Source organism: Heterodontus francisci, chromosome 13 (genome assembly GCF_036365525.1).
Source record: "Heterodontus francisci isolate sHetFra1 chromosome 13, sHetFra1.hap1, whole genome shotgun sequence".
Lineage (NCBI taxonomy): Eukaryota > Metazoa > Chordata > Chondrichthyes > Heterodontiformes > Heterodontidae > Heterodontus > Heterodontus francisci.
Window position 1 is genome coordinate 27348871 of NC_090383.1, and position 26709 is coordinate 27375579.

The following is a 26709-nucleotide window of genomic DNA, read 5'->3' on the forward strand; positions in this document are numbered from 1 at the left end:
GCAGTGATGACCTGGGGCAGGGATGATTGCCTCCAACAAGAACAACCATCTTCCTTTCTGTTAGGTATGACTCCAACTAGTAAGAGTTCCTTGCTTTTGTACTCTGTACCTCTATTTATAAAGCCCAGGATCCCGAATGCCTTATTAAATGCTTTCTCCACCTGCTCTGCCACCTTCAAAGGTTTGTGCACATATACCCCGAGATCCCTCTGCTCCTGCACTCCCTTTCGAATTGTGTCCTTAATTTTATATTCCCTCTCCTCATTTTTCCTATCATAATGCATCACTTCACACTTCTCTGCATTAAATTTCATTTGCCACTTGTCTGCCCATTACAATAGCCTATCTATGTCTATGAATGGATCGAAACCGAGAGGGCACAGATTTAAAGTAATTGGTAAAAGAAGCAAAAGTGGCATGAGGAAAAACGTTTTCATGCAGCAAGTGTTTAAGGTCTGGCATGCGCTGCCTGAGTGTGGGGTGGAGGCAGGTTCAATTGAAGCATTCAAAAGGGAATTAGACTGTTATATGAAAAGGAAGAATGTACAGATTTACAGGGAGAAGCTGGGGAGTGGAAATAGGTGAATTGCTCTTTCGGAGAGCCAGTGCAGATACGATGGGCCAAATGGCCCCCTTCTGCTCTGTAACAATTCTGTGATTCTCTGTCTTCTTGAGGTCCATCACTATCCTCCTCACATTTCACAATACTTCCAAGTTTTGTGTCATCCACAAACTTTGAAATTGTGCCCTGCACAGCCAAGTCAAGGTCATTAATATCGATCAAGAAAAGTAGTAGCCCTAATACCAATCCCTGGGGAACCCCACCATATACCTTCCTCCAATCTGAAAAACAACTGTTCCCCATTATTCTTTGTTTCCTGTCACTCTGCCAACTTTGTACCACGCTACCATTGTCTCTTTTATTCCATGGGCTTCAACTTTACTGACAAGCCTGTTATGTGGCATTTCATCACCTTTTGGAAATCCATGTATATATGCCATATCAACCGCATTACCCTCATCGACTCTGTTACCTCACCAAAAAAACTCAATCAAGAGAGATAAACATGATTTACCTTTACCATATCCATGCTGGTTCCCCTTAATCCACATTTGTCCAAGTATCTGTTAACCTTGTCCCAGATTATCTTTTCTAAAAGCTTTCCCACCATTGAGGTTAAACTGACTGGCCTGTAGTTGCTGGGCTTATCCTTAGACCATTTTTTGAAAAGGTGTAACATTTGCAATTCTCCAGCACTCTGGTACTACCCCTAATCTAAGGAGGTTTGGAAGATTATAGCCATTGCCTCTGCAATTTCCACCCTTACTTCCCTCAGTATCCTTGAAGGCATCTGATCCGGTCCTGGTGACTTATCACCTCTAAGTACAGCCAGCCTTTCCAATACCTCCTCTATCAATTTTTAGCCAGTGTCTCAATTATGTCCTCTTTCACTATGAATTTGGCAGCATCTTCTTCCTTGGTAAAGGCAAAGTATTCATTTAGAACTCAGCCATGCCTTCTGCCTCCATGCCTAAATCCTCTTTTTGGCTCCTAATCGGCCTCACTCCTCCTTTTATATTCATGTGCCTATAGAAGACTTTTGGACTCCCTTTTATGTTAGCTGCCCGTCTCTTCTCATACTCCATCTTTGTTTCTCTTATTTCTATTTTCATTGCCCCTCTGAACTTTCTACATTCAGCCTGGCAAAAACAGAAGCTTTCAAAGCAAATGAAAAGAACATTCTTTTATTTTGCACTAATTAGTTTTCTTTCCCGGGTTGCTTGCAACACTGTCCTGGAGATTAATCCTTAATTCCTGGAGACTCCAGTGCAATCCTGGAGGACTAGTGGCCCTACGTGTGAATTTACATGGAGGTGCAGTCAGCTTTGGTCTTCAAGTGAATCAAACAAGAAGTGCAGGAATCCAGTTGGTTTTGGTGGGGAGAATCATTCAATAGGACCTACCTCAGTCAGAACTGCAGATTGACCAGAACCAAACAATGCGCTATTGCGAGAATCCATCCGTATAGGAGGCTCCAGGTAAAGGCCACAGGATCCACAGAATCGAGCATATGGGTGGTTAGTGGCTCCGCACTTTGAGCAGCTAAGGTAACTCATAGGGGAACCAGGCTAGAAGAAAAAAAAAAAGACTTGCATTTATAGAATGCCTTCCACGTCCTCATGACATCCCAAAACACTTCACATCCAATGAAGTACTTATTGACTTGTAGTCACTTTTTTCCCCCCCAAAATATACTTTATTCATAAAATTCTGTAAAAACAAAACATTACAAATCAGTTCCAATTTAACATTCCAGAAAGTGCAAAGTAAATCAGTTTCCTTCAATACAGAAAGTGAGTTGCCTCACAACCCTTCCACTCCACTTTACATGCAATATACATTTGCATTACACAGTAAAACCACGTTTGGGTGTGTACAGCCCAAGGGGTTTTTCACAGGTTCCAGACCCTCAGTATACTATGGCGGGAGGACCTTACACAGTGGCCTTTCCCCATTGAGCCTTTGCAGCAGCTGCCCCAAGCTTTAGTGCGTCCCTCAGCACGTAGTCCTGGACCTTGGAATGTGCCAGTCTGCAACACTGAGTCATGGACAACTCTTTGAACTGGAAGACCAGCAAGTTTCGGGCAGACCAAAGAGCATCTTTCACATAGTTGATGATCCTCCAGCAGCAGTTGATGTTTATCTCGGAGTGCGTCCTTGGGATCAGACCGTAAAGCACAGACTCCGGTGTTACAGGGCTGCTCGACTTGAACCTCGACAAAAACCACTGCATCTCTTTCCACACCTGCTTTGTAAAGGCACTTTCCACAGATGCTGCCAGACCTGCTGAGTGAATCCAGTATTTCTTGTTTTTGTTTCAGATTTCCAGCATCCGCAGTATTTTGCTTTTATTCCAAAAGTAGGTGGGCAACTGTCTCTTCCCCACCACAGCCACTTTGAGGGCAGCGTGCAGAGGCAGTGAGAATCTGGCCATGCAGCAAGGATCTGACGGAGAGGGCCCTTCTCATCACCAGCCAAGCTACATCTTAGTGCTTGTTTGAAAGTTCTGGTGATGAGGCATTCTGCCAAATGACTTTGGCAGTTTGCTCGGGGAACCATCTGACAGGATCCACCATCTCCTTTTCCTGTAGGGCCTTGAAGACATTCCGTGCAGACCACTGCTTGATGGATTGGTGGTCAAAAGTGTTTTTCTGCACAAACTTTTCTACTAATGATAGGTGGTACGGCACGGTCCAACTGAATGGAATGTTCAGTGGCAATGGGGCCAGACCCATCCTTTGTAACACCAGGAACAGATAGAACCTCAGCATGTAACGACACTTGGTGTTTGCGTACTGGGGTCCTACGCACAGCTCGCTGCAGCCGCACACAAAAGTGTGCCATAATGATGAGGGCAATGTTGGGTACATCTTTTCCCCCCTTTATCTAGAGATTTGAACATCATGTCCCTCCGGACATGGTCCATTTTGGATCTCCAGATGAAGCGGAAGATGGTTTAGGTGACCCACCACAGCGCAGGACTGGAGTATGGGTGAGACCTGCGCCACAAACAGCAACAACGTGAGAGCCTTGCACCTGATGACCAGGTTCTTACCCACAATGGAGAGAGAACACTGCTCCCATATGCTCAGTTTATGTTCATCATAGCTAGAAGATCCTTCCAGGTTTTGGCGCATGCATTGGCCCCTCCGAACCATGTCCCCAGCACCTTCAGTTAGTCTGACCTGACGGTGAAGGGGACGAAGAATCGGACAGCCCAGTTCCCAAAGAACATGGCCTCGCTCTAGCCGCGATTTACTTTGGCTCCCGAGGCCAGTTCAAACTGGTTGCTGGTTCTCATCAGCCTGCGAACAGACAGCGGATCCAAGCAGAAGACGGCAATGCGTCCACGTACAGGGACCCGAGTGCCTCCGCTTCCTGGGATTGTCACTCCTCTTATGCCTACGTTCTTCCTAATGGACTCAATAAAAGGTTCGATACAGCAAACAAACAAGACAGGGAAGAGAGCACAGCCCTGTCTGACTCCCAATTTGATCAGGAAACTTACTGATTCCCACCTATTGATTGAGACTGCATGACAGATGTTTGTGTACAGCAGTTGGATTCAATTACAGATTCCCTCCCCAAACCCCATTTTGGAGAGCATATCCATCACGTAGGTGTGCCATATCCAGTCAAAAGCCTTCTTCTGGTCCAAGCCGATTAGGCAGGTGTCCTGCACATTGGCGATCGTATCCCTGAGTAGCAGGAGGCTATCAGAGATCTTCCGGCCAGTTACAAATCAGGTCTGATCGGGGTGAATCACCTACACCAGAGCAGACTTGACCCGACTGGCGATGACCTTGGACAGAATCTTGTCGTCTCCGTTGAGCAGTGAGATGGACTGTCAATTTCTGATTTCTGCCCTCTCCCCCTTCCGCTTGTAGATGAGGGTGATGATGCCTTTCCTCATGGATTCTGACATGCTGCACGCCAGAAGCATACTCTTGAACACATTCAGCAGGTCTGGGCCGATCCAATCCCACAGAGTCAAATTCAACTCAACTGGTAAGACTTCGCTTCCAGGCGTTTTACTCATCTCGAAGGACCCGACGGCCTTTGTCAGCTCGTCTAGAGTTAGTGGTTTGTCCAGACTCTCCAGTGTGCTGTCATCCTCCGTGATGGATGACAGGAAGGACTGGGAGGCTGTGCTGTCTGTGGGCTTCACGTTGTACAGCCCAGCATAAAAGGATTTGCTAATCCTTCGTATGTCAGACTGCGATGACGTTACCGAGCCGTCCTCTTCCTTCAAGCTGCTGATCACAGAGCTCTCTGTGTACCTTTTGGAAGAAGAAACGTGAGCATGTCTCATCCTGCTCAATAGAGCAGACTCTGGACCAGAAGATGATCTTGGAGGCCTCCACGGCAAAGAGCAACGCCTGCTGGCTCTTCACCTTTTGGAGATCTTCCTTGATCGCAACCCCCAATGACTGCAGCCAGAGCAGATTCGGCATGCTTTTCTGGAGTCAGGCCATTTCCCTCTGTCTCTCTCTCACCCTCTGAACATGAAGAACCTCTTGATGTTCGCCTTAATCGCTTCCCACCAGTGCACCCGGGACTCAAAAGTGGGGCTTCACAGTTCTCCAACCTTTGTAATCCCTTTTGAGTTCCTCAATGTTCTCTGGGGTCAGTAGTGTTACATTCAGCTTCCATGTCCCCCTGCCAACCCGCTGGTCGTTAAGTGACAGTTGGCCACTAAGAGGCAGTCGTCAGAGAAGAACACCGGCTTGACATCGGTGAATATGACCGTGAACGTGCAGTCATAGTTCTAATGTAGGAAACGTGGCAGCCAATTTGCACACAGCAAGGTCCCACAAACAGCAATTGACCAAATAGCATGTTTTAGTGATGGTGGTTGAGGGGTTAATGTCGACCAGGAAACATAGAAAATAGGAGCAGGAGTAGGCCATTCGACCCTTCTAGCCTGCTCCGCCATTCATTATGATCATGGCTGATCATCCAACTCAGTAACCTGTTCCCGCTTTCGCCCCATACCCTTTGATCCTTTTAGAGCCAAGAGCCATATCTAACTCCTTCTTGAAAATATACAATGTTTTGGCCTCAACTGCTTTCTGTGGTAGCGAATTCCACTGGCTCACCACTGTCTAGGTGAAGAAATTCCTCTCGTAATAAACGATAACATTCTATTAGCTTTCCTAATTACATGCTGTATCTGTATACTAACTTTTGTGATTCATGCACTAGGAGACCCAGATCCCTCTGCATCTCAGAGCTCTGCAATCTCTCACCATTTAGATAATATGTTTTTGTTTTTATTCTTCCTGCCAAAATGGACAATTTCACATTTTCCCACATTATACTCCATTTGCCAGATCTTTGCCCACTCAGTTAACCTATCTATATCCCTTTGTAGCCTCCTGATGTCCCCATCACAATTTACTTTCCTACCTATCATCATTTGCTATCAGCAAATTTAGCAACCATACCTTCAGTCCCTTTATCCAAGTCATTTATATAAAATGTAAAAAGTTGGGGCCCAGGCACTGCACCCTATGGCACACCACTCATTACATCTTGCCAACCAGAAAATGACCCATTTCTGCCCACTGTCTGCCTCCTGTTAGCTAGCCAATCCTCTATCCATGCCAAGAAGATTGGCTAGCTGACAGGAAACAGAGAGCAAGCACAAATGGGTTTAATGACTGGTAAAGGTGAGTGAACACATCTGCGCATCATATCTCTCACCACCACACACCTTTCCCATCGCTCAATGCATCACACCCCCATCACTCAACCAGCATCATTTCCTGACACTCAGGACACAACCCTAAAATCCTTATACTGCACCTCACTCATACATATCTCTCACTACGTCCAGTTATTCAGCTTTGGCAGGCACATCAGCTAAACACACTGACACAGCCACTGACATCTGCCCTCTGTCTTGCAGGAGAAGGTCGCCTACAACAGGCACGCGAGGCAGATGTCTGGCAGAGGACCAAGAGTCCATTCAGTAAACCAGGGAAAAATCTCATTTTTAAAATGGTGCCTTGGGATCTTTTACATCTACCTGAGAAAACAGATGGGACCCGGTTTAATGTTTCATATGAAAGATGGCACCACTGACAGTGCCACCCTCCCTCAATATTGCACCAAAGTGTCTAGATTCTGTGCCCCTGGAGTGAGCCTCAGAGGCAAGAGTGCTACCCACTGAGCCACAGCTAACAGACTAGAACAGATTATTTTAATTAGGTCTCATAATGGTAAAGATAGATAGTTTGATGCTAAAGTGTTTTCTGAAACTTGAAACATCTTTGTGCCTATATTTTATTGCAAAGATAAGTATTTTCAATTTTACTTAAGGGAATTCTTTTATACTGAACAATAGAAAACATTCCAATACTGTAACTTATTTTTTGCAACATTATCATACATGCTCAGAGTTTAATGGAGGGAAAGTTTCTATTCAAACTAACAATTAAACAAAAGAAAAAACATTTCAAGATGCTGAAAATCATAAACAAAATAGGAAAATACTGAGAACACTCAACCGATTAGGCAGCATCTATGGAGACAGTAACAGAAGAATTAACATTTTGGGTGTTGCGCCTTATACAAAAACTATTTTGAACAATGGGTGCACAACCGAAACGTTGGGAGAAAAAGACCCGATATCGACCACAGGGATCACAATGCGTGATTACCTCACCTCTGGTCCCATTGATGCAGGAAGACTGCAGTGTGTATTCTAGCATGAAATTTGCTGACTGGCTGCATGCTCAGCAGGGGACTCAGCAATGTGGGGCTAGCAAACAGCTTAATTACTTAATCTGGAATAAAATGTTAGTCTCATTCATAATAATCATGAAATCACCAAATTGTCATAAAAACCCATATGGTTCACTCATTTTCTTTAGGAAAGAAAATCTGCCATCCTTACTTGGTCTGGCCTACATGTGACGCCAGACCCACAACAATGTGGCTGAGTCTTAACTGCCCCTTGAAATGGCCTAGCAAGCCACTCAATTCAAGGGCAATAAATGCTGGCCTTGCCAACGGCGCTCACATTCCAAAAATGAATAAAAAGCAGAGGAGAGGGCTTCCAGGTTCTCCAATGCAGCACTGGAGGCCTGAGAGGTGGGGATCAAAAGGAGATATGCCATGTTTACATTGTGGCCTAGCAGGCTCTCAAGGCATACCCAGCAAAGGAATGGGAGCAAGGGGCCACGAAGGTCAATTCCTGGAGTCTGGCCCTGAGGATTTGGCCGTGGTGCCAGAGGAAGTTCAATGACCTCACAAGGATAGTCAAAGTCAGTGAATGCATCTTCAGATGACATCTACCTACCATACCACCAACCGTGCACACTACTCAATGCGCCACAGCCCCATCATTCAGGGCTTATGTCCAATATTCAGATGATCCACCTCACCCTCATACACTTGCCAATGCTCCAGTCTCACAAACATCTCTCAAAGCTTCCACATACTATGTTATTCAGCTATGGCAGGCACATCACCCAAACACAATGAAACACACTCACTAACATTCTTCCATCTCTCGAAGGACAAGGTTGCATATAACTGCAGGGAGCAGGCACGCCTGCACAGCCTGAGCCTTTTGGAAGAGAAGGTGTTCCACATTATAGGGACAGCTGTGACTGAGGCCATTGCATTTGACGTCGCTGGAAACATTCAGGATGGTTTTCCTGCCTTATGCCTCTTCTCAAATCCCACTTCACCCTCATGCTGCTGTCTGGCATGAGGTGCAAACTGCAGATGGTGTGACCGTGGACCTCTTGGCAGGCAGGCCTGCCACAGAGCTTCACGTCACTGTCAAGGAGCATGGAGAAGTCTAGCTCCAACTTGACACACGGTTTCGCACAGAGCTCAGAACTCATCCTTTCCATATTGGAAGTGGTGGCCAACTCCTTGACAACACTTGAGGACCCAACTGTGATGCAGCATCTCGTGGCGACGTCTCAGCTTCCATTGCAGCAGAAGCAGAAGCCACCCAATGCTTCAGTGATGTAAAGGAAGCCCAGTCTGAAATCATGAGACCCATGCTTGTGGTCATGTAAGTCCAGCTTGTTCTCATGCAGGCTCAGACTACTGCCATCATGGCTGTGGATACCAGTGTTCAAAGGGACATGCAGGTTCTCCCAGCAGTCCAGCAATCTGTGCTCCAGCAGATTTCTTTTTATTCGTTCATGGGATGTGGGTGTCGCTGGCTAGGCCAGGATTTATTGCCAATCCCCAATTGTCCTTGAGAAGGTGGTGGTGAGCTGCCTTCTTGAACCGATGCAGTCCTCGGGATGTAGGTACACCCACAGTGCTGTTAGGAAGGGAGTTCCAGGATTTTGACCCAGCGACAGTGAAGGAACAGCAATATAGTTCCAAATCAGAATGGTGTGTGGCTTGTATAGGAACTTGCAGGTGGTGGTGTTACCATGCATCTGCTGTCCATGTCCTTCCAGGTGGTAGAGGTCACAGGTTTGGAAGGTGCTGTTGAAGGAGCCTTGGTGCGTTAGGTAAATAAGTTTGCTGAGTCACCAACCGAAGGAATGGCAGTGGCTTCATAGAAACATAGAAAATAGGAGCAGGAGTAGGCCATTCAACCCTTCGAGCCTGCTCCACCATTCATTATGATCATGGCTGATCAAACTCAGTGACCTGTTCCTGCTTTCTCCCTATATCCGTTGATCCCTTTAGACCCAAGAGCCATATCTAACCCCTTCTTGAAAACATACAATGTTTCGGCCTCAACTGCTTTCTGTGGTAGCGAATTCTAAAGGCTCGCCACTCTCTGGGTGAAGTAATTTCTCCTCATCTCAGTCCTGAAAGGTTTACCCCATATCATTAGACTATGGCCCCTGGTTCTGGACTCCCCCACCACCGGGAGCATTCTTCCTGCATCTAACCTGTCAAGTCCTGTTAGAATTTTATAGGTTTCTAGAGATCCCCCTCACTCTTCTGAACTCCAGCGAATATAATCCTAACCAACTCAATCTCTCCTCATACATCAGTCCCGCCATCCCAGGAATCAGTCTGGTAAACCTTCGCTGCATTCCCTCTATAGCAAGAACATCCTTCCTCAGATAAGGAGACCAAAACTGCACACAATATTGCAGGTGTGGCCTCACCAAGGCCCTGTATAATTGCAGCAAGACATCCCTGCTCCTGTACTCGAATCCTCTCGCTATGAAGGCCAACATACCATTTGCTTTTTTTAACCACCTATTGCACCGGCATGCTTACCTTCAGTGACTGGTGTACGAGAACACCCAGGTTTTGTTGCATATCCCCCTCTCTCAGATTATAGCCATTCAGATAATAATCTGCCTTCCTGTTTTTGCTACCAAAGTGGATAACCTCACATTTATCCACATTATACTGCATCTGCCATGCATTAGCCCACTCACTCAACTTGTCCAACTCACCCTGAAGCCTCTCTGCATCCTCCTCACAACTCACCCTCCCACCCAGTTTTGTTTTATCTGCAAATTTGGAGATATTATATTTAGTTCCCTCATCTAAATCATTAATATATATTGTGAATAGCTGGGGTCCTAGCACCGACCCCTGTGGTACCCCACTAGTCACTGCCTGCCATTCGGAAAAAGACCAGTTTACTCCTACTCTGTTTTCTGTCTGCCAACCAATTTTCTATCCATTGCAATGCATCGCAATCCCATGCGCTTTAATTTTACATGCTAATCTCTTATGTGGGACTTTGTCGAAAGCCTTCTGAAAGCCCAAATAAACCACATCCACTGGCTCCCCCTCATCAACTCTACTAGTTACATCCTCAAAGAATTCTAGTAGATTCGTCAAGCATGATTTCCCTTTCGTAAATCCATGCTGACTCTGCCCGATTCTACCACTGTTCTCTAAGTGCTCTGCTGTAAAATCTTTGATAGTGGACCCTGGAATTTTCCCTACTACCGACGTCAGGCTAACTGGTCTATAACTCCCTGCTTTCTCTCTACCTCCCTTTTTAAATAGTGGGGTTACATTAGCTACCCTCCAATCTGTAGGAACTGTTGCAGACTCTAGAGAATCTTGGAAGATGACTACCAATGCATCCACTATTTCTAGGGCCACTTCCTCAAGTACTCTGGGATGTAGTTTATCAGGCCCTGGGGATTTATCGGCCTTCAATCCCAGCAATTTCCCCAACACCATTTCTCTATTAATACTGATTTCCTTCAGTTCCTCCCTCTCACTAAACCCGGTGTTCCCCAACATTTCTGGTATGATATTTGTGTCCTCCTTTGTAAAGACAGAACCATTGCAGCCACTTCTTTGTTCCCCATAATAAATTCCCATTTCTGACTGTAAGGATCTACATTTGTCTTCAATCTTTTTCTCTTCACATACCTATAGAAAGTTTTACAATCAATTCTTATGCTCCCCGCAAGCTTACTCTCGTACTCTATCTTCCCCTTCTTAATCAATCCCTTGGTCCTCCTTTGCTGAATTCTAAACTGCTCCCAATCCTCAGGTCTGTTTTTTCTGGCAAATTTATATGCCTCTTCCTTGGATCTAATGCTATCTCTAATTTCCCTTGTAAGCCATGGTTTGGCTACCTTTCCCGTTTTACTTTTGCGCCAGACAGGAATAAACAACTGTTACAGTTCATCCATCTGCTCTTTTAATGTTTGCCATTGCCCATCTACCATCATCCCTTTAAGTAACGTTTCCCAATCCATCGCAGCCAACTCGCACCTCATACCTTCGTAGTTTCCTTTATTAAGATTCAGGACCCTAGTCTCAGAATCAACTACGTCACTCTCCATCTTGATGAAGAATTCTATCATAGTATGATCGCTCATCCCCACGAGGTCTCGCACATCATCTCTCATTACACAATGCCCAGTCTAGGATGGCCTGTTCTCTAGTTGGTTCCTCAAAGTATTGGTCCAGAAAACCATCCCATATACACTCCATGAATTCCTCCTCTAACGCATTGTGACTAATTTGATTTGCCCAATCTATATTCAGATTAAAGTCACCCATAATTACAGATGTTTCTTTATCGCATGTGTCTCTAATTTCCTGTTTAATGCCATTCCCAACATCACCACTACAGTTTGGGGGTCTATATACAACCCCCACTAACACTTTTTGCCCTTTAGTGTTTCTCAGCTCTACCCATGCAGATTCCGCATCGTCAGAGCTAATATCCTTTCTCACTATTGCGTTAATTTCCTCTTTAACCAGCAATGCAGCTCCACCGCCTTTTACTTTTTGTCTGTCCTTCCTAAATACTGAATACCCCTGGATGTTCATTTCCCATCCCTGGTCACCCTGCAGCCATGTCTCCATAATCCCGACTATATCATACCTGTTTACATCTATTTACGCAATTAATTCATCCACTTTATTGCGAATGCTCCGCGCATTAAGGCACAAAGCCTTAAGGCTTGTCTTTTTAACATTACTTGTCCCCTTCCCACTATTTTTCACTGTGGCCCTGTTTGATTCTGGCCCTTGATTTCTCTGCCCATCACTTTTCTTATTCCCCTTACTGTCTTTTGTTCTGGTCTTTGATTCCCCCCTACTCTGACTCCTTGCAAAGGTTCCCATCCCCCTGCCATTTTAGTTGAAACCCTCCTCAAACACTCTAGAAAATACGCCCCCTAGGACGTCAGTCCCGGTCCTGCCCAGGTGTAAGCCGTCCCGTTTGTACAGGTCTCACCTCCCCCGGAGCCAGTCCCAATGTCCCAGGAATCTAAAAGCCTCCCCCTCACACCTTCTCTTCAGCCACATATTCATCCGATATATCTTGCTATTTCTACTCTGACTAGCACATGGCACTGGTAGTAATCCTGAGATCACTACCTTTGAGGTCCTACTTTTCAACTTACTTCCTAACTCCCTATATTCTGCTTTTAGGACTTCATCCTTTTTTTTAAACCTACGTTGTTTGTACTAATGTGTACCACGACCACTGGCTGTTCACTCTCCCACTTTAGAATATCCTGTAACCACTCAGACATCCTTGACCCTAACACCAGGAAGGCAACATACCATCCTGGAGTCTTGTTTGTGGCCACAGAAATGCCTATCTATTCCCCTTACAATTGAATCCCCTATAACCATTGCATTCCCACACTTTCTACTCCTCCCCTGTGCAGCAGAGCCAACCATGGTGCAACGAATTGGGCTGTTACTGCTGCTGCTTTCCACTGAGAGGCCATTCCCCCAACAGTATCCAACGCAGAGTATCTGTTTTTCAGGGGAATAGCCACAGGTGATTCCTGCACTGCCTGCCTAGTCCTCTTGCTCTGCCTGGTGGTCACCCATTCCCTCCCTGTGGAGTCTGAGCCTGCGGTGTGACCATCTCTCTATACGTGTATCTACGATACTCTCCACCTCGCGGATGCTCCAGTGTCCCCAGCTGCCGCTCCAGCTCTGAAACCCGGGCTTCCAGGAGCTGCAGCTAGAGACAATTCCTACACACACATTGGTCCCGGGCACTGGAATTGTTCCCAGCTTCCCACACAGAGCATGAGGAGCACACCACGGCTTTGAGCTCTCCTGCCATGACTTAACCCTTTAAATTAAAGCTTTTGGAAGATGCTCAATATCAAATAATATCAATTACTTTAGGGCCCTTCTTCCCTGGTCCTCGTTACTACAGAACTCTTAAAAAAAAACAGTACTTACTATATATGAAAATAAACTGTAGACTTTTCTTAGCTTGGTTACTAAGCCAGCTATTTAGAGCTATTTCCTAACAGCAGTTACTCACCAACCAATCACCTTGCAGCTTTCCTGTGATGTCACTGTTGATATTTTTTTCAAACACTCCGGACTGTGTCTGTGTTTATCCTCCCTGGTCCACTTCGCTCCGCTCTTCCAGGTAAGTGCGGGCCTCGAGCCTCAGGCTGGATTTATCCTCTCCCTCTCCAATGCCGATTCCTCCCAGGTAAGTTCTTCATGAAGCACAACCCTGCTGTCCTCTCTCTTGATGACGTCATTCATATTCTAACCTCTGCCAATCCCACCCTGCTGATGCCTCTCAGGCAGTCAGCCCAGATTGCTGCTGCCCATGCTGAGGTGGTGTAGTCTGAAGCTGGGCTCCTGAGGTTGAAATGCAAGGTCATCTGCAGTTTTCCCCAGTGAAAGTCAGCAGCCTTCCACTAGCCATGCTGTAGCCACTAGGGTAGTACTGCATAGGTGCACTAGGCCAAGCAAAAGAACCTGCAAGACAGGGACTAAGGGAATGCATAAGGGTGAATAAATAGTTCAGTTCTGTACGTATTATTGGAAGTGTTGTTGTATAAAGTTGTTATGGAATGGTTTTATGGTGGTGGCTTTTATTTCAGGACTGAAATAAAAGAGGACACTGATAGTATATAGCAGATGGACTGAAAGGTAGGGAACTGTGGAGCAATGATGATTTGGGAATGAGAACTCAAGAGAACTGGAGTCTGACTAGCCACTCATGGACAGCCTGTCTGGGGTGAAGGGGTCCCAGATGCATCCCCTTCTGAAGGCCTGGTTGCAAGGAATGCACCCTCATGAAAGTGGGGTTGTGGAGGACACAGCAGACCACCACGAACTTGGAGACACGCTCCACCGAGTACTGGAGGGCTCCCCCACGAGTGGTCCAGGCAGTGGAACCATTGTTTCAGGGCACTGATAGTTTGCTGCACAACGTTCCTGGTTGCAACATGGTTGTCATTGTAGGCGCACTGTCCATGGGTGAGGTACGGGAATCATGAACCAGGTGTAGAGCAGGTATCTGGGTATGAGCCAGTCTCTGGTTCTTCATGGTGGCTCAAAGACAGCGGGTACGGACAACTGTGCAGGATGAATGCGTGATGACCGCTATCAAGAGAGCGGGCATTCACTGACAGGGTCCTCTGAGCACAGTTGCACACCAACTGCACATTCATGGAGCGGTAGCCCTTGCAGTTGTGGTACATCTTCCCATTGATATGTGAGGCCCGCAGAATCACGTGCATGCAGTCGCACCTTGCACCATTGGGAAACCCGTTAGCCTGGCAATGTCATGTGCTCACTCCTCTTGCTTCTCCCTAGAAAGAGAGAACACGATAGAGTCCTCTCTCCTTCGCACAGGGCCTCCGTCACCTCCCTGATGCAGTGATGCACAGCGAACTATGAAATGTTAGAAATGTCGCCAATGTTGGAAATGTTGGAAATGGCGCCTGCACCCACCTGGAAGGATCTGCTGACATAGAAATTAAGGGCCATGGTTATCCTGACGGCCACTGGCAGTGCTGACTTCATCCTACTCTATGGCTGCAGGTCTGGTTGCAGAAGGTGGCACAGTTCAGTCACCACCTCCTTAGTGAAACATAGGCACTTCAGACACCGCTCCTGGCCAAGGTGGAGGTAGAAGTGCTCGCTAAAGACCCTTGGTGAGTAGGGCCTTCTATTAAGGCCTCCTCCCTCTGCACACAGCTTCCCCTCTCTGCTGCCTGTGCTCCATTTCCAAGTCATGCTGCAGCCCAAGAGAGACTGCACTATAGCCTCCATCGCTAAATGCAGGCTTTCTCCTGACAGGCCTTCCAACTCCTCTGAGCTCCTTGACAGACTCCAATGTCACTCCCTTGTGAATCCAAAATCTGTCAACTCCTCCAATAAAACTCAACAAAGGACTTCCACGAGTTTTTTTTTCTTAAATCATGGACAGGCAGCTACAACCTGTTGCTTGCAATTCCTGCGCCATGCGGCAACTTAGAACATTTCATGTGTCATGGGCAATCACGTATGTAGGAAGTGCCTCCAGCTGTTTCAGCTCAAGCTCAGGATTTCCAAGCTTGAGGAGCAGCTGGAGTCACTGCGGAGCATCAGGGAGCGGCAGAGTTTCCTGCATTGTACGATCCAGGTGGTGGTCACCCCACAAGCAGTAGGAGTTCAGGATAGTAGGTGGTTGGCCATCCAGAAGAGTAGGAAGAGGCAGGAAGTGGAGGAGTCTTTGGGGTGTGTGCCACTCAAACCGGTAGTTAGCTTTAGAGACTGTGGAGAGTGACGGCACCTTGAAAGAGTGCAGTCCAGACCATGGCATGGGACTTTACGAAAGGGAGCAGCAAAGTGCAGAAATGCAGTTGTTATAGAAGATTCCATAGTCAGGGAGACAGATAGGCATTTCTGTAACCTTTATCGGGAGTCCTGCATGGTGTGTTGCCTCCCTGGTGCCAGGGTAAAAGATATCATGGAGAGAGTACAGGATATTCTGTAGGGGGAAGGGAGTGAGCCAGAAGTTGTGGTACACGTTGGTACCAATGACATAGCAAGGGCAGGTATCGAGGTCCTACGGTCAGATTTTCAGGAACTAGGAAGGAAGTAAAAGAGTAGGACCTCAAAGGAGTAAACTTTGGGTTACTTCCAGTGCCACACGCTAGCAAGAGTAAACAGGAAGGTAGGGAGGATCAACGTGTGGCTTGAAGCATGGTGCAGGAGGGAGGGCTTCAGATTCTTGAGGCATTCGGACCAGTTCTGGGGCAGGAGGTACCTATTCAAAAGGGACCAGTTGCACCTCAACAGAACTAGGACGAATGTCCTCATGGGGAGTTTCACTAGTGTGGTTGGGGGGGTTTAAATTAAATTGACAGGGGCATAGGCACCAGAATATAGAAGTAGAAAAGAGGAATAAGGTGCATAAGGTGAGAGTGTTAGACAGTACTAGAGAAGGGAGTAGTTTTGTACTCGATGGAAGCAGACTGAGAAGGACTAAAGGGAATGCAAAGACAGAATTACAATACAGGTGTGCAAAGACACAAAATATGAATAAGGTGGGTGAGCTACAAGCACAAATTGCAGTATGGGAATATAATGTAGCGGCAATAACGGAAATTTACCCTCAAAGTAGCAAAGACTGGACACTGAATATACAAGGATATAAAGTGTTCAGAAAAGATAGAGAAGGAAAGAAAAGGGAGGCGGAGTGGCAGCATTGATTAGGGAAGACATTGCCGTGTTGGAAAGGGAGAATGTCCTTGAAGTGCCAATGACAGAATCCATTTGGTTAGCATTGAGAAGCAAAACAGGTATTAACACATACGAACAACGAGCAGGAGTAGGCCACTCGGCCCTTTGGGCCTGCTCTGCCATTCAATAAGATCATGGCTGAACTGATTACTCCATATTTCCACGTACCCAGATAACCTTCCACCCCCTTGCTCATCAAGAATCTATCTACCTCTGCCTTAAAAATATTCAAAGACTGCTTCCACTGCCTTTTGAGGAAGAGAATTCCAAAGACTCACGACCCTCTGAGAGAAAACTTCTTTCCTCATCTCTGTCTTAAATGGGCAACCCCTTATTTTTAAACAGTGACCCTTAGTTCTAGATTCTCCCACGCCGAAACATCCTTTCCACATCCACCCTGTCGAGACCTCTCAGGATTTTATATATTTCAATCAAGTCGCCTCTTACTCTTCTAAATTTCACCAGATACAAGGCTAGCCTGTCCAATCTTTCCTTGTAAGTCAGCCCGTCCATTCCTGGTATTAACCTAGTATACCTTCTTTGTACTGCCTCCAATGCATTTACATCCTTCTTTAAATAAGGAGGCCAGTACAGTACACAGTATTCCAGTTGTGGTCTCACCAATGCCCTGTATAGCTGAAACATAACCTCCCTACTTTTATATTCAATTCCCCTCACGATAAACGATAACATTGTTAATTTTCCTATACCTGCATACCTTTTGCCATTCATGCACTAAGAGATCCCTCTGCATCTCAGAGCTCTGCAATCTCTCACCATTTAGATAATATGCTTCTTTTTTATTCTTCCTGCCAAAGTGGACAATTTCCCACTTTCCCACATTATATTCCATTTGCCAGGTCTTTGCCCACTCACTTAACCTACCTATATTCCTTTGTAGCCCCCTTATGCCCTCTTCACAAGTTAGTTTCCTACCTATCTTTGTGTCATCAGCAAATTTAGCAACCAGACCTTCAGTCCCTTCATCTAAGTCACTTATATAAATTGCAAAATGTTGAGGCCCCAGCACAGATCCCTGTGGCACACCACTCGTTACATCTCGCCAACCAGAAAATGATCCATTTGTGCCTACTCTGTTTCCTGTTAACTAGCCAATCTTCTATCCATGCCAATATGTTACCACCTACACCATGAGCTTTTATCTTCTGCAATAACCTTTGATGTGGCATCTTTTCAAATCCCTTCTGCAAATCAAAGTACAATACATTCACCAGTTCCCCTTTATCCACAGCACATGTAACTCCCTCAAAGAACAACAATAAATTGGTTAAACACGATTTCCCTTTCACAAAACCATGTTGACTCTGCCTGATTACCTTGAATTTTTCTAAATGCCCTGCTATAAAATCTTTACTAATAGCTTCTAACATTTTTCCAAGACAGACGTTAAGCTAACTGGCCTGTAGTTTCTGGTTTTCTGTCTCCTTCCTTTTTGAATAAAGGAGTTACATTTGCTATTTTCCAATCTAATGGAACCTTCCTCGAATTTAGGGAATTTTGGAAAATTAAAACTAACCCATCAGCCACTTCTTTTAACACCCTAGCATAAAATACATCAGGACCCGGGGACTTGTCAGCCCGCAGCTCCAACAATTTGTTCAGTACATTTCCCTGGTGATTGTAATTTTCTCAAGTTCCTCCCTCCCTTCCATTTTCTGATTTACAGCTAATACTGGGACGTTACTTGTATCCTCAATAGTGATGACCGATACAAAATATCTGTTCAATTCACCTGCCATCTCCTTATAATCCATTATTAATTTCCCAGACTCACTTTCTATAGGACTAATGCTCACTTTGTTAACTCTTATCTTTTAAAAATATCTATAGAAACTCTTACTATCGGTCTGTATATTTCTAGCTAGCTTTCTCTCGTACTCCAATTTTACCTTCCTTATCAATCTTTTAGTCATTCTTTGCTGTTTTTTATATTCTGTCCAATCTTCTGACCTGCCTCCCATCTTTGCGCAAATATCGGCTTTTTCTTTAAGTTTGATGCTATCTTTAACTGTTTTAGTTAATCACGGATGGCGGGTCCCACCCTTGGAATTTTTCTTTCTCTTTGAAATGTATCTATTCTGTGTATTCTGAGATATCCCCTTAAATGTCTGCCACTGCATCTCTATTGAGCTATTCCTTAACCTAATTTGCCACTTCACTTTAGCTAGTTCTGCTTTCATGCCCTCATAATTGCCCTTATTTAAGTTTAAAATACTAGTCTTGGACCCACTCTTCTCTCCCTCAAACTGAATGTAAACACAGTACTAGGGGTATTCTATAGGCCTCCAAATAGTGAGAGATAGAGGAGCAAATCTGCAGGGAAATCACAGAGATGAGCAAGAAGTATGGAGTGGTGATATTGGGGAACTTTAATTCCCCAAATATCGATTGGGAGAATTCTAAAGTAAAGGATAAGGAGGGGGAGGAATTTCTGAAATGTGTTCAGGAGAACATGCTGATCAAGGATGTTCTCAACCTAACTAGAAAGAAGGCATTGCTGGATCTGGTGCTGGGAAATGAGGTGGGCCAAGTCTACCAAGTGTCTAATAAGTGGGGAGCACTTGGGTAAGAGTGATAATCATATCATAAGGTTTAGACTAGTAATGCAGAAAAGCAAGGAACAAAACAAGGTAGAAAGTCTAGATTGAATTTCAATGCAGTGAAAAAGGATCTAGCCAGGGTAGAATGGAACCAAAGACTGACAGGAAGAGTTGTATCGGACAATGGGTTACTTTTAAGGAAGAGATGCTTCACGTACAGGGTAAGTACGTTCAACAAGGACGAAAGGTAAGGGAACCAATAACAGGGCTCCTTGGATGTCGAGGGAGATGGAGATTATGAACAACAAAAAAAAGACGATGTATGATGTATGTCAGTTGAATTATTTAAATGAGAACCAAGCCATATACAAAAGGTTGTGAGGGGAGGCGAACAGGAAAACTGGACTGACAAAGAGAGAATATGAGACTAGAATGGCAGTCAACATAAAAGGGAACCCAAAAATCTTCTCCCGGCATGTAAATAGTAAGTAAGTAGTCAGAGGTGGAGTGGGCCAATTAGGGACAAAGAGGGTCATATATGCTTAGAGGCGCAGGGCAAGGCTAATATATTTAATGAGTACTTCGTATCAGTGTTTACAAAGGAAGTGGAATTTGACAAAATATCGGTAGAAGTAGAGAGAGTAGAGGCAATGGTTAGGATAAAAATTGAGAGGGAGAGGTACGAAAAAGGTTGGCTATGCTTAGGGCAAGTTGCTCACCTAGTCCAGATGGCTTGCACCCAGGTTGTTAAAGGAAGTGGGGATGGAGATAGTGGAAGGGCTTGCCATGGTCTTCCCTGGATGCAGAGGAGGTGCCAGAAGATTGGAGAGTGGCAAATGTGACACCCTTATTCAGGAAAGAGTGTAAGGACAGTCCTAGCAACTACAAGCCAAATAGTTTATCAGTGGTGGGTAAGGCTTTAGAAACAATAAATTGGGAAAAAAAAAAATCAACATATACTTGGAGAGGTTCGGGTTAGTTAAGGATAGCCAGCATGGACTTGTAAAAGGGAGAACATGCTTGACTAATCCGATTGAGTTTTTTGATGAAGAACTGAGAAGGTTGATGAAGGTAATGAAGTGGATTGTTGTTAACATGGATTTTAAGAAAGCATTTGATAAGGTACCACATAAACGGCTGGTTAACAATCTTGAGGCTTAAAGGATAGGAGGATCAGTGTCCCATTGAAAAAAAAAAATTGACTTAAGGACAGAAAACAGCGAGTCATAGTAAATGGCTGCTTTTCAGACTAGAGGATGGTAAACATTAGTGCTCCCCAAGGGTCAGTGCTGGGACCACTGCTTTTTTTTGCTATATATAAATGACCTGGATCTTGGAACACAGAGTAGAATCTCAAAATTTGTTGACGACGCCAAAATTGGAGGCATGGCAAACAGTGAGGATGATATGAACCGTCTGTGAATGGACACAGATAGAGGAGCAGAATGGGCAGACATTTGGCAGATGGAATTTAATACTGACAAGTGTGAGGTGATGCATTTTGGCAGAAGGGATAGGGAGAGGCACTATGTACTTAATGACACAGTTCTAAAGTGTGTGCAGGAACAGAGGGACCTGGGTTGCATGTGCATCAATCTATGAAGGTGGCAGGACATAAGGAGAGAGTGGTTAGTAAAGCATATGGGATCTTGGAGCTTCATAAACAGAGGCATTGAGTACAGAAGCAGGGAAGTTATGCTGAACCTTTATAAAGCTCTGGTTGGCCCCAACTAGAGTATTGCATCCAGTTCTGGTCACCACACTTTAAGAAGGATGTGAGGGTCCTTGAGAGGTGCAGAATTATTCCAGAGTTGGGGGATTTTATTTACAAGGTTAGGTTGGAAAATCTTGGGTATTCCCCTTAGAACAAAGGAGATTGAGGGGAGATTTAATAGAATGTACAAGATTATGACAGGCTTAGATAGACAAGGAAAAACTGTTCCCATTAATTAATGGTACAAGGTGTAGGGAACACAGATTGAAGGTTTTGGGCAAGAGATGCAGGGGGAAATATGAGGAAGAACTTTTTTAAGCAGCAGGTGGTAATGACCTGGAACTCGCTGCCCACAAGGATGCTGAAAGTGGAAACAGTCAATGACTTCAAAAGGAAATTGGGTGGCCACCTGCAGGAAACAGACTTGCAGGGCTAGGGGGATCAAGCGGGGTAATGGAACTGACTGAATAGCTCCGTGGAGAGCCAGCATGGACTCGATGGGCCGCATGGTCTCCTTCTGTGCTGTAAATGACTATGAATTTTGCAGCAGCAGCAAAAGAAAGTTAAAAGTTTCTCCTCTGAAAGCTAAATGGTGATCCCTTTAAATAGTGCTAGTGGGGGTCCCTCGTAAAGCTGAACACATGTTTAGCTGGCAGTGATTAAGAGAGAGCGTTATTGGGACCTGCAAAGTCCAAAATGGCAGATCGAGTCCCAAATCAGAGTTAGACGCTCTGTGATGTCACAATCCACCCACTCTGCATGCTTCCAGCATGCCCTTACAGTTGGGGCTCGCCACGTGTGTCACATAGGATATGGCTGGAAGCGTTCCAGGCAACGGCTTATAAGTTTTGGGCTTCTGTAGAACGGATACCAGAGGTGCTATGCAGCAGAATTTCATAAACTCCCCAGTTCCCTCCACAAATGCTGACTGACCTGTTAACTGTTACCAACATTTTCCATGTCTTTTTTTTAGCTTAAGATTGTTTAAATCAGGAGAGAGTTTATGGATAGTCCAAAATATTTTGTAACCTAATTGTCTGAATCTATTTGAATTAACACTTCAACTGAGCATCTTGGACAAGAACCTCTGGCCAAAGAATTAACCTGTTGGAACAGAGAAATGAGCAAGAATCTGAAAGGATATGCAGCATTAAGAAACTCAAAAAATAAAAACATGCAAACGTATCTGGGGAATTTTTCATAAAGCATTTCACATGGGACTCAGTAGGATCAATTTTTGTCGGAGGCAGTTTTCAAGTGGGGTCATTGGGCCACCTAGCGTATGCACATATGTGATTCTGCGGACCCTACACATCAGCGGGAAGATGTACCACAACCACAAGGGCTACCACTTCATGAATTTGCAGTTGGTGTGCAACTATGCACAGAAGATCCTGTCACTGAATGCCCACTATCCTGACAGCAGTCATGATGCATTCATCCTGCACCAGTTAGCCATACCTGTAATCAGTCAGGGATAATTGCAGCAGACAGGTGAACGAGTATCACTGATGGTAAGGCTTGAGACCACACTCAGCAGGGTGTCTGCCTGGTACTCTCACGTTTTCTCTTTCTACAAGAAACCACATATTCAGGCAGTATAGCAACCTGGTGTTCTACACTGCTGTCAATCATCTGCTCCTGTCCGTGCCATGCTGTGTCTTGTCCCACTCCCCTATTTCTACGTGCATCTGAAGACTTGGAACCCACAGGGCAAGACTCGGAGAGGGAACAGTCATCTTGAAGAAGCACCAGAACACAACACTAACAGTATCTCGGAGAAAAATTGCCTCCTGATGCACTATTCCTCAGAAAAGTGGAGGAAACTGATGCTGAGCCAATAGTCCTCATGGGCAGGGAAAGGGGCCCAGGAAGAAGACCTCAGGTGTGGTATCCTCAGATCCCAGCTGCAGCTCCTTGAAGTTTCCTGATCTGATGCTGCTGCTCCTGTTCCTCCAACCACAGTATTGCAGCCAGAGAGACTTCCATTTTGAGCAGGAAAAGTGAAAACCAATGAGTTCCTGAAGATGAGAACTTGCAGGTGATGCCCTTTAAATAGCACCTCCAAATGTTGTTTCAAATAGCTTTTGGCCAATACGGATCTAGTACTGCACGGTGCTTTGCTGGTGAAAATGGTGTTGGGGGAGGGGGGGTCTTCATGATAGCATAGGACCTCAAATATAAATATTTTAAATGAGACCCATGCAGGCTTCAAGAGGAAGCTTGGGCTGCAACAGTGAAGGCCCTGAGTGGCAAGGGGAGTGGTAAATGCAGCACTCCCATTTTCAGGCTGTTGCACCCCATTTCTGCCAGGTGGAATGGATTAAAGTTAGTCCTGAATAACCTTTGGGAGAAGATGCCTGACTTCCATTTGCACTTGGGATCAGATCAATAACTCAGCAGAGTCGGGGAGGGTAGATGGGGCAACTGAGCCCGCAGGCTACATTTTGGTGCGAGAACATGGTCTGCCACTTTATGCAAGAGCAGGTGGCTTGACTCACCTTTTAGTTTCTTCCTTTCTTCATTAGTAAAGCCTTTCAACTCTCTATTGTTTCAACAATAACCTGCATTTAACATCGTAAAACAGCCCAAGGAACTTCATAGGAACATTATCAGACAGATTTTGACACCAAGCCACATAAGGTGATAATTAGGACAGGTGACGAAAAGCTTGGTTGAAGAGATATGTTTTAAGGAGCATCTTACAAGAAGAGCATGAGGTGGAGAGGTATGGGGATAGAATTCCATAGCTTAGGGCCCTGAAGACATGGCCACCAATGGTGGTGCGAAAGAAATCCAGGATACACAAAAGGACAGAATTTGAGGAGCGTCGAGTTCTTGGAGAGTTATAGCACTGGAGGAGGGTAAACTCTCAGCAAGCATTGATGGCAATGAAAATTCTGACCGCTGAGTCTATCACTTTGTGTTTTTTGCATACCTTGGCTCCACACCAGTCACAGAATCGAGCATCAGTGTTGTTAACCCGGCTACATTTGGAACATGCCAGCATCTTCCCTTCTCGACTTGGTAATGGTGGGGTGGAATCTCCACTAAGAAGAGGCTGTTTTAGAGAGGAAGAAAAATTAACAAAATTCAGAAACAATTTCAAGCCAATGCAGAAATAAATAGAAAATGTATTGTGTTGTGGTCACTGTGTGGCTCACCACCACCTTCTCATGGGCAATTAGGAATGGGCAATAAATGCTGTCCTAGCCAGCGACGCCCACATCCCATGAATGAATAAATAAAACTACGTGAACTAACGGACCTATATATTTCAATCTTGTTCATATTATTGTTGCATAAACTTGGCTTCTTTTCCCTTGAGTTTAAAAGGAAGGGTGATCTGAGCGAGGTGTTTAAAATGATAAAAGGGTACAGTAGGGTAGTTACAGAAAAACTACTTCCTCTAATGGGAAAATTCAGGACATAATCTTAAAATTAGACCTGAGCCATTTAGCAGTAAATTCAGGAAGAATATTTTGCACACAAAGGGTAGTAGAAATATGAAATTCTCTCCCCTAAGACACTGTGGATGCTGGGATAATTGGTGTTTTCAAGACTGAGATTGATGAGATTTTTGGTTAGGTAAGTGTATCAAGAGTAAATGGAGTTGAAGTTACAGATCAGCCATGATCTAACTGAACAGAGGAATAGGATTAAAGGGCTGGATGAAGTACTCGTCTTCCTTTGTTCCTATATTGGCTTCACATAAATGAAACAGGAAGAATTTATTTTTCACCTAGGGAGTGAATTTTGTCTTGCTCTTTATTGAAGACCAGGGGATCTGGAGCTGGAGAATAGAACCATTTTCCACTTCTGACACCCAAAATCTGTGTCACACATTTTCAAATCAGGTAGGCGTCATGCAGGCCCCCACCTGCCAAGAATGAGGCACATTAATTTTGCCACATGGACATTAAATTTAAAATTGTTTGCTGGGAAGAGAAGGCGGTCTATCACAAGGAATTGCCAGGCCCCTCGCCAGAAAGACATTTTTGCAGACTAGCAGACAGTGTTGGAACAAAGGAACCAGTCCCTGCTCCCCAATACACAGAAGACGTGGTTAGACCAGTTTAGTCACATGACTAACTGGCTGTTGCAGAGTTTTAAGCTGAGAGTTTTAAATTGGCCACAGAGAATTTGAACTCAGAAAGCTGTTCGCTCCTGGACTGAAAAGACCTCTCATGGCTGGCTCACCGCATGCTCTTCTGTCTGCTCTCACCTCGTTCTCTTCAGCTTCAAAATCCATTGAAGACACAGGAACCCCAAGAGAGAAAAGTCTCCTATAGTGAACAAGGTTTAAGAAGAATACTGGGCCCCAACAAAAAGCAAGAATTACCTACAATCAAGGAATCTACAGTGAGCTCGAAACACAGCCACAAGAAACTCTTCAGATATTGCCTCAAACCTCTCCACTTTATTTTTCTGTCCCTATTGGCATGTGCGTATTGCATATGCATGCTAGGGTGAGGCACAGTGTGTATCCATAGGCGTTAACTGAATTTAAGTTGAAGTTTTAATAAATTTCACTTTTCTTCTTTAAACCTAAGAAAGCCTGTCTGTGCTCATTTCTTGCCTTATAATTGGAAAGCGGTGGACAAAGATTCGTCAAGGGGGTGTTCAAAACATGGTGCATTTAAAGTTACAATAAGACCATGTGAAGGCTGAAAGGGACTCCTAGACACCTTTCTCACCTGGTCGTAACAGAAATTTTGATGCTAGCGTCCAGAATTGACCCACAGACAAATGAGAGAAAATGGGAAGCCAAATTGTTCCCAATCAAAAAAGAGAAGTTTTAATACAAGTTTTCTTGTGTTGTGTGTGATTGAATACTAACATGCGACAACTGAAGCTAGCAGCTCTCCAAGCCAGGGCGAAGTAACTTAAAGGCACTGTCTATGGAGTAGTTGAGGAAAATGGCTGAGCCATGTGGGATCACTGCACGTGGCAAGGCTAGGAAGTCTGAACTCCTAAGACTAGTCGCCAATCATTTTTCCCTTGTATCTGAAGAAGTAGTGTTAGATGTAGACCCAGACAGGGTACTGTTAGCAAAGATACAACTGGAACAGAGGAAACTTGAATTAGAAGACAGGGCAAGAGACAGAGACAGAGACAGAGAGAGAGAGAGAGAGAGAGAGACGATGAGAGAGAGAGAGAGAGAGAGAGAGAGAGACACAGAGACAGAGAGAGAGAGAGAGACACACAGAGACAGAGAGAGAGAGAGAGAGACACAGAGAGAGAGAGAGAGGACAGAGAGAGAGACAGAGAGAGAGACAGAGACAGAGACAGAGAGAGAGACAGAGAGAGAGACAGAGAGAGACAGAGAGACAGAGAGACAGAGACACAGAGAGAGAGAGACAGAGAGAGAGAGACAGAGAGAGAGAGAGAGAGAGAGAGAGAGAGAGAGAGACAGAGAGAGAGAGAGAGAGAGAGAGAGAGAGAGAGAGAGAGAGAGAGAGAGAGACAGAGAGAGAGAGACAGAGAGAGAGAGACAGAGAGAGAGAGACAGAGAGAGAGAGACAGAGAGAGAGAGACAGAGAGAGAGAGACAGAGAGAGAGAGAGAGACAGAGAGAGAGAGAGAGACAGAGAGAGAGAGAGAGACAGAGAGACGAGAGAGAGACAGAGACAGAGAGAGACAGAGACAGAGAGAGACAGAGACAGAGAGACAGAGACGAAGACAGAGAGAGACAGAGAGACAGAGAGACAGAGAGACAGAGAGACAGAGAGACAGAGAGACAGAGAGACAGAGAGACAGAGAGACAGAGAGACAGAGAGACAGAGAGACAGAGAGACAGAGAGACAGAGAGACACAGAGAGAGAGAGACACAGAGAGAGAGAGACACAGAGAGAGAGAGACACGAGAGAGAGAGACACAGAGAGAGAGAGACACAGAGAGAGAGACACAGAGAGAGAGACACAGAGAGAGAGACACAGAGAGAGAGAA

General features: G+C 45.1%; 1 protein-coding gene across 6 annotated transcripts in view; it reads right to left on the reverse strand.

Annotated features, from left to right (window-relative positions):
• Positions 1-26709, reverse strand: part of dzank1 (double zinc ribbon and ankyrin repeat domains 1) — a 140981-nt gene that overhangs the window by 55573 nt on the left and 58699 nt on the right. For all 6 annotated transcript variants that reach the window (XM_068044589.1, XM_068044588.1, XM_068044592.1 and 3 more), the window contains exons 11-12: positions 23700-23822; positions 1966-2130 (exon numbers count right to left, since the gene is read on the reverse strand). In XM_068044589.1, the coding sequence (XP_067900690.1) occupies positions 1966-2130; positions 23700-23822 (288 nt within the window). The remainder of the gene's footprint in view (positions 1-1965; positions 2131-23699; positions 23823-26709) is intronic.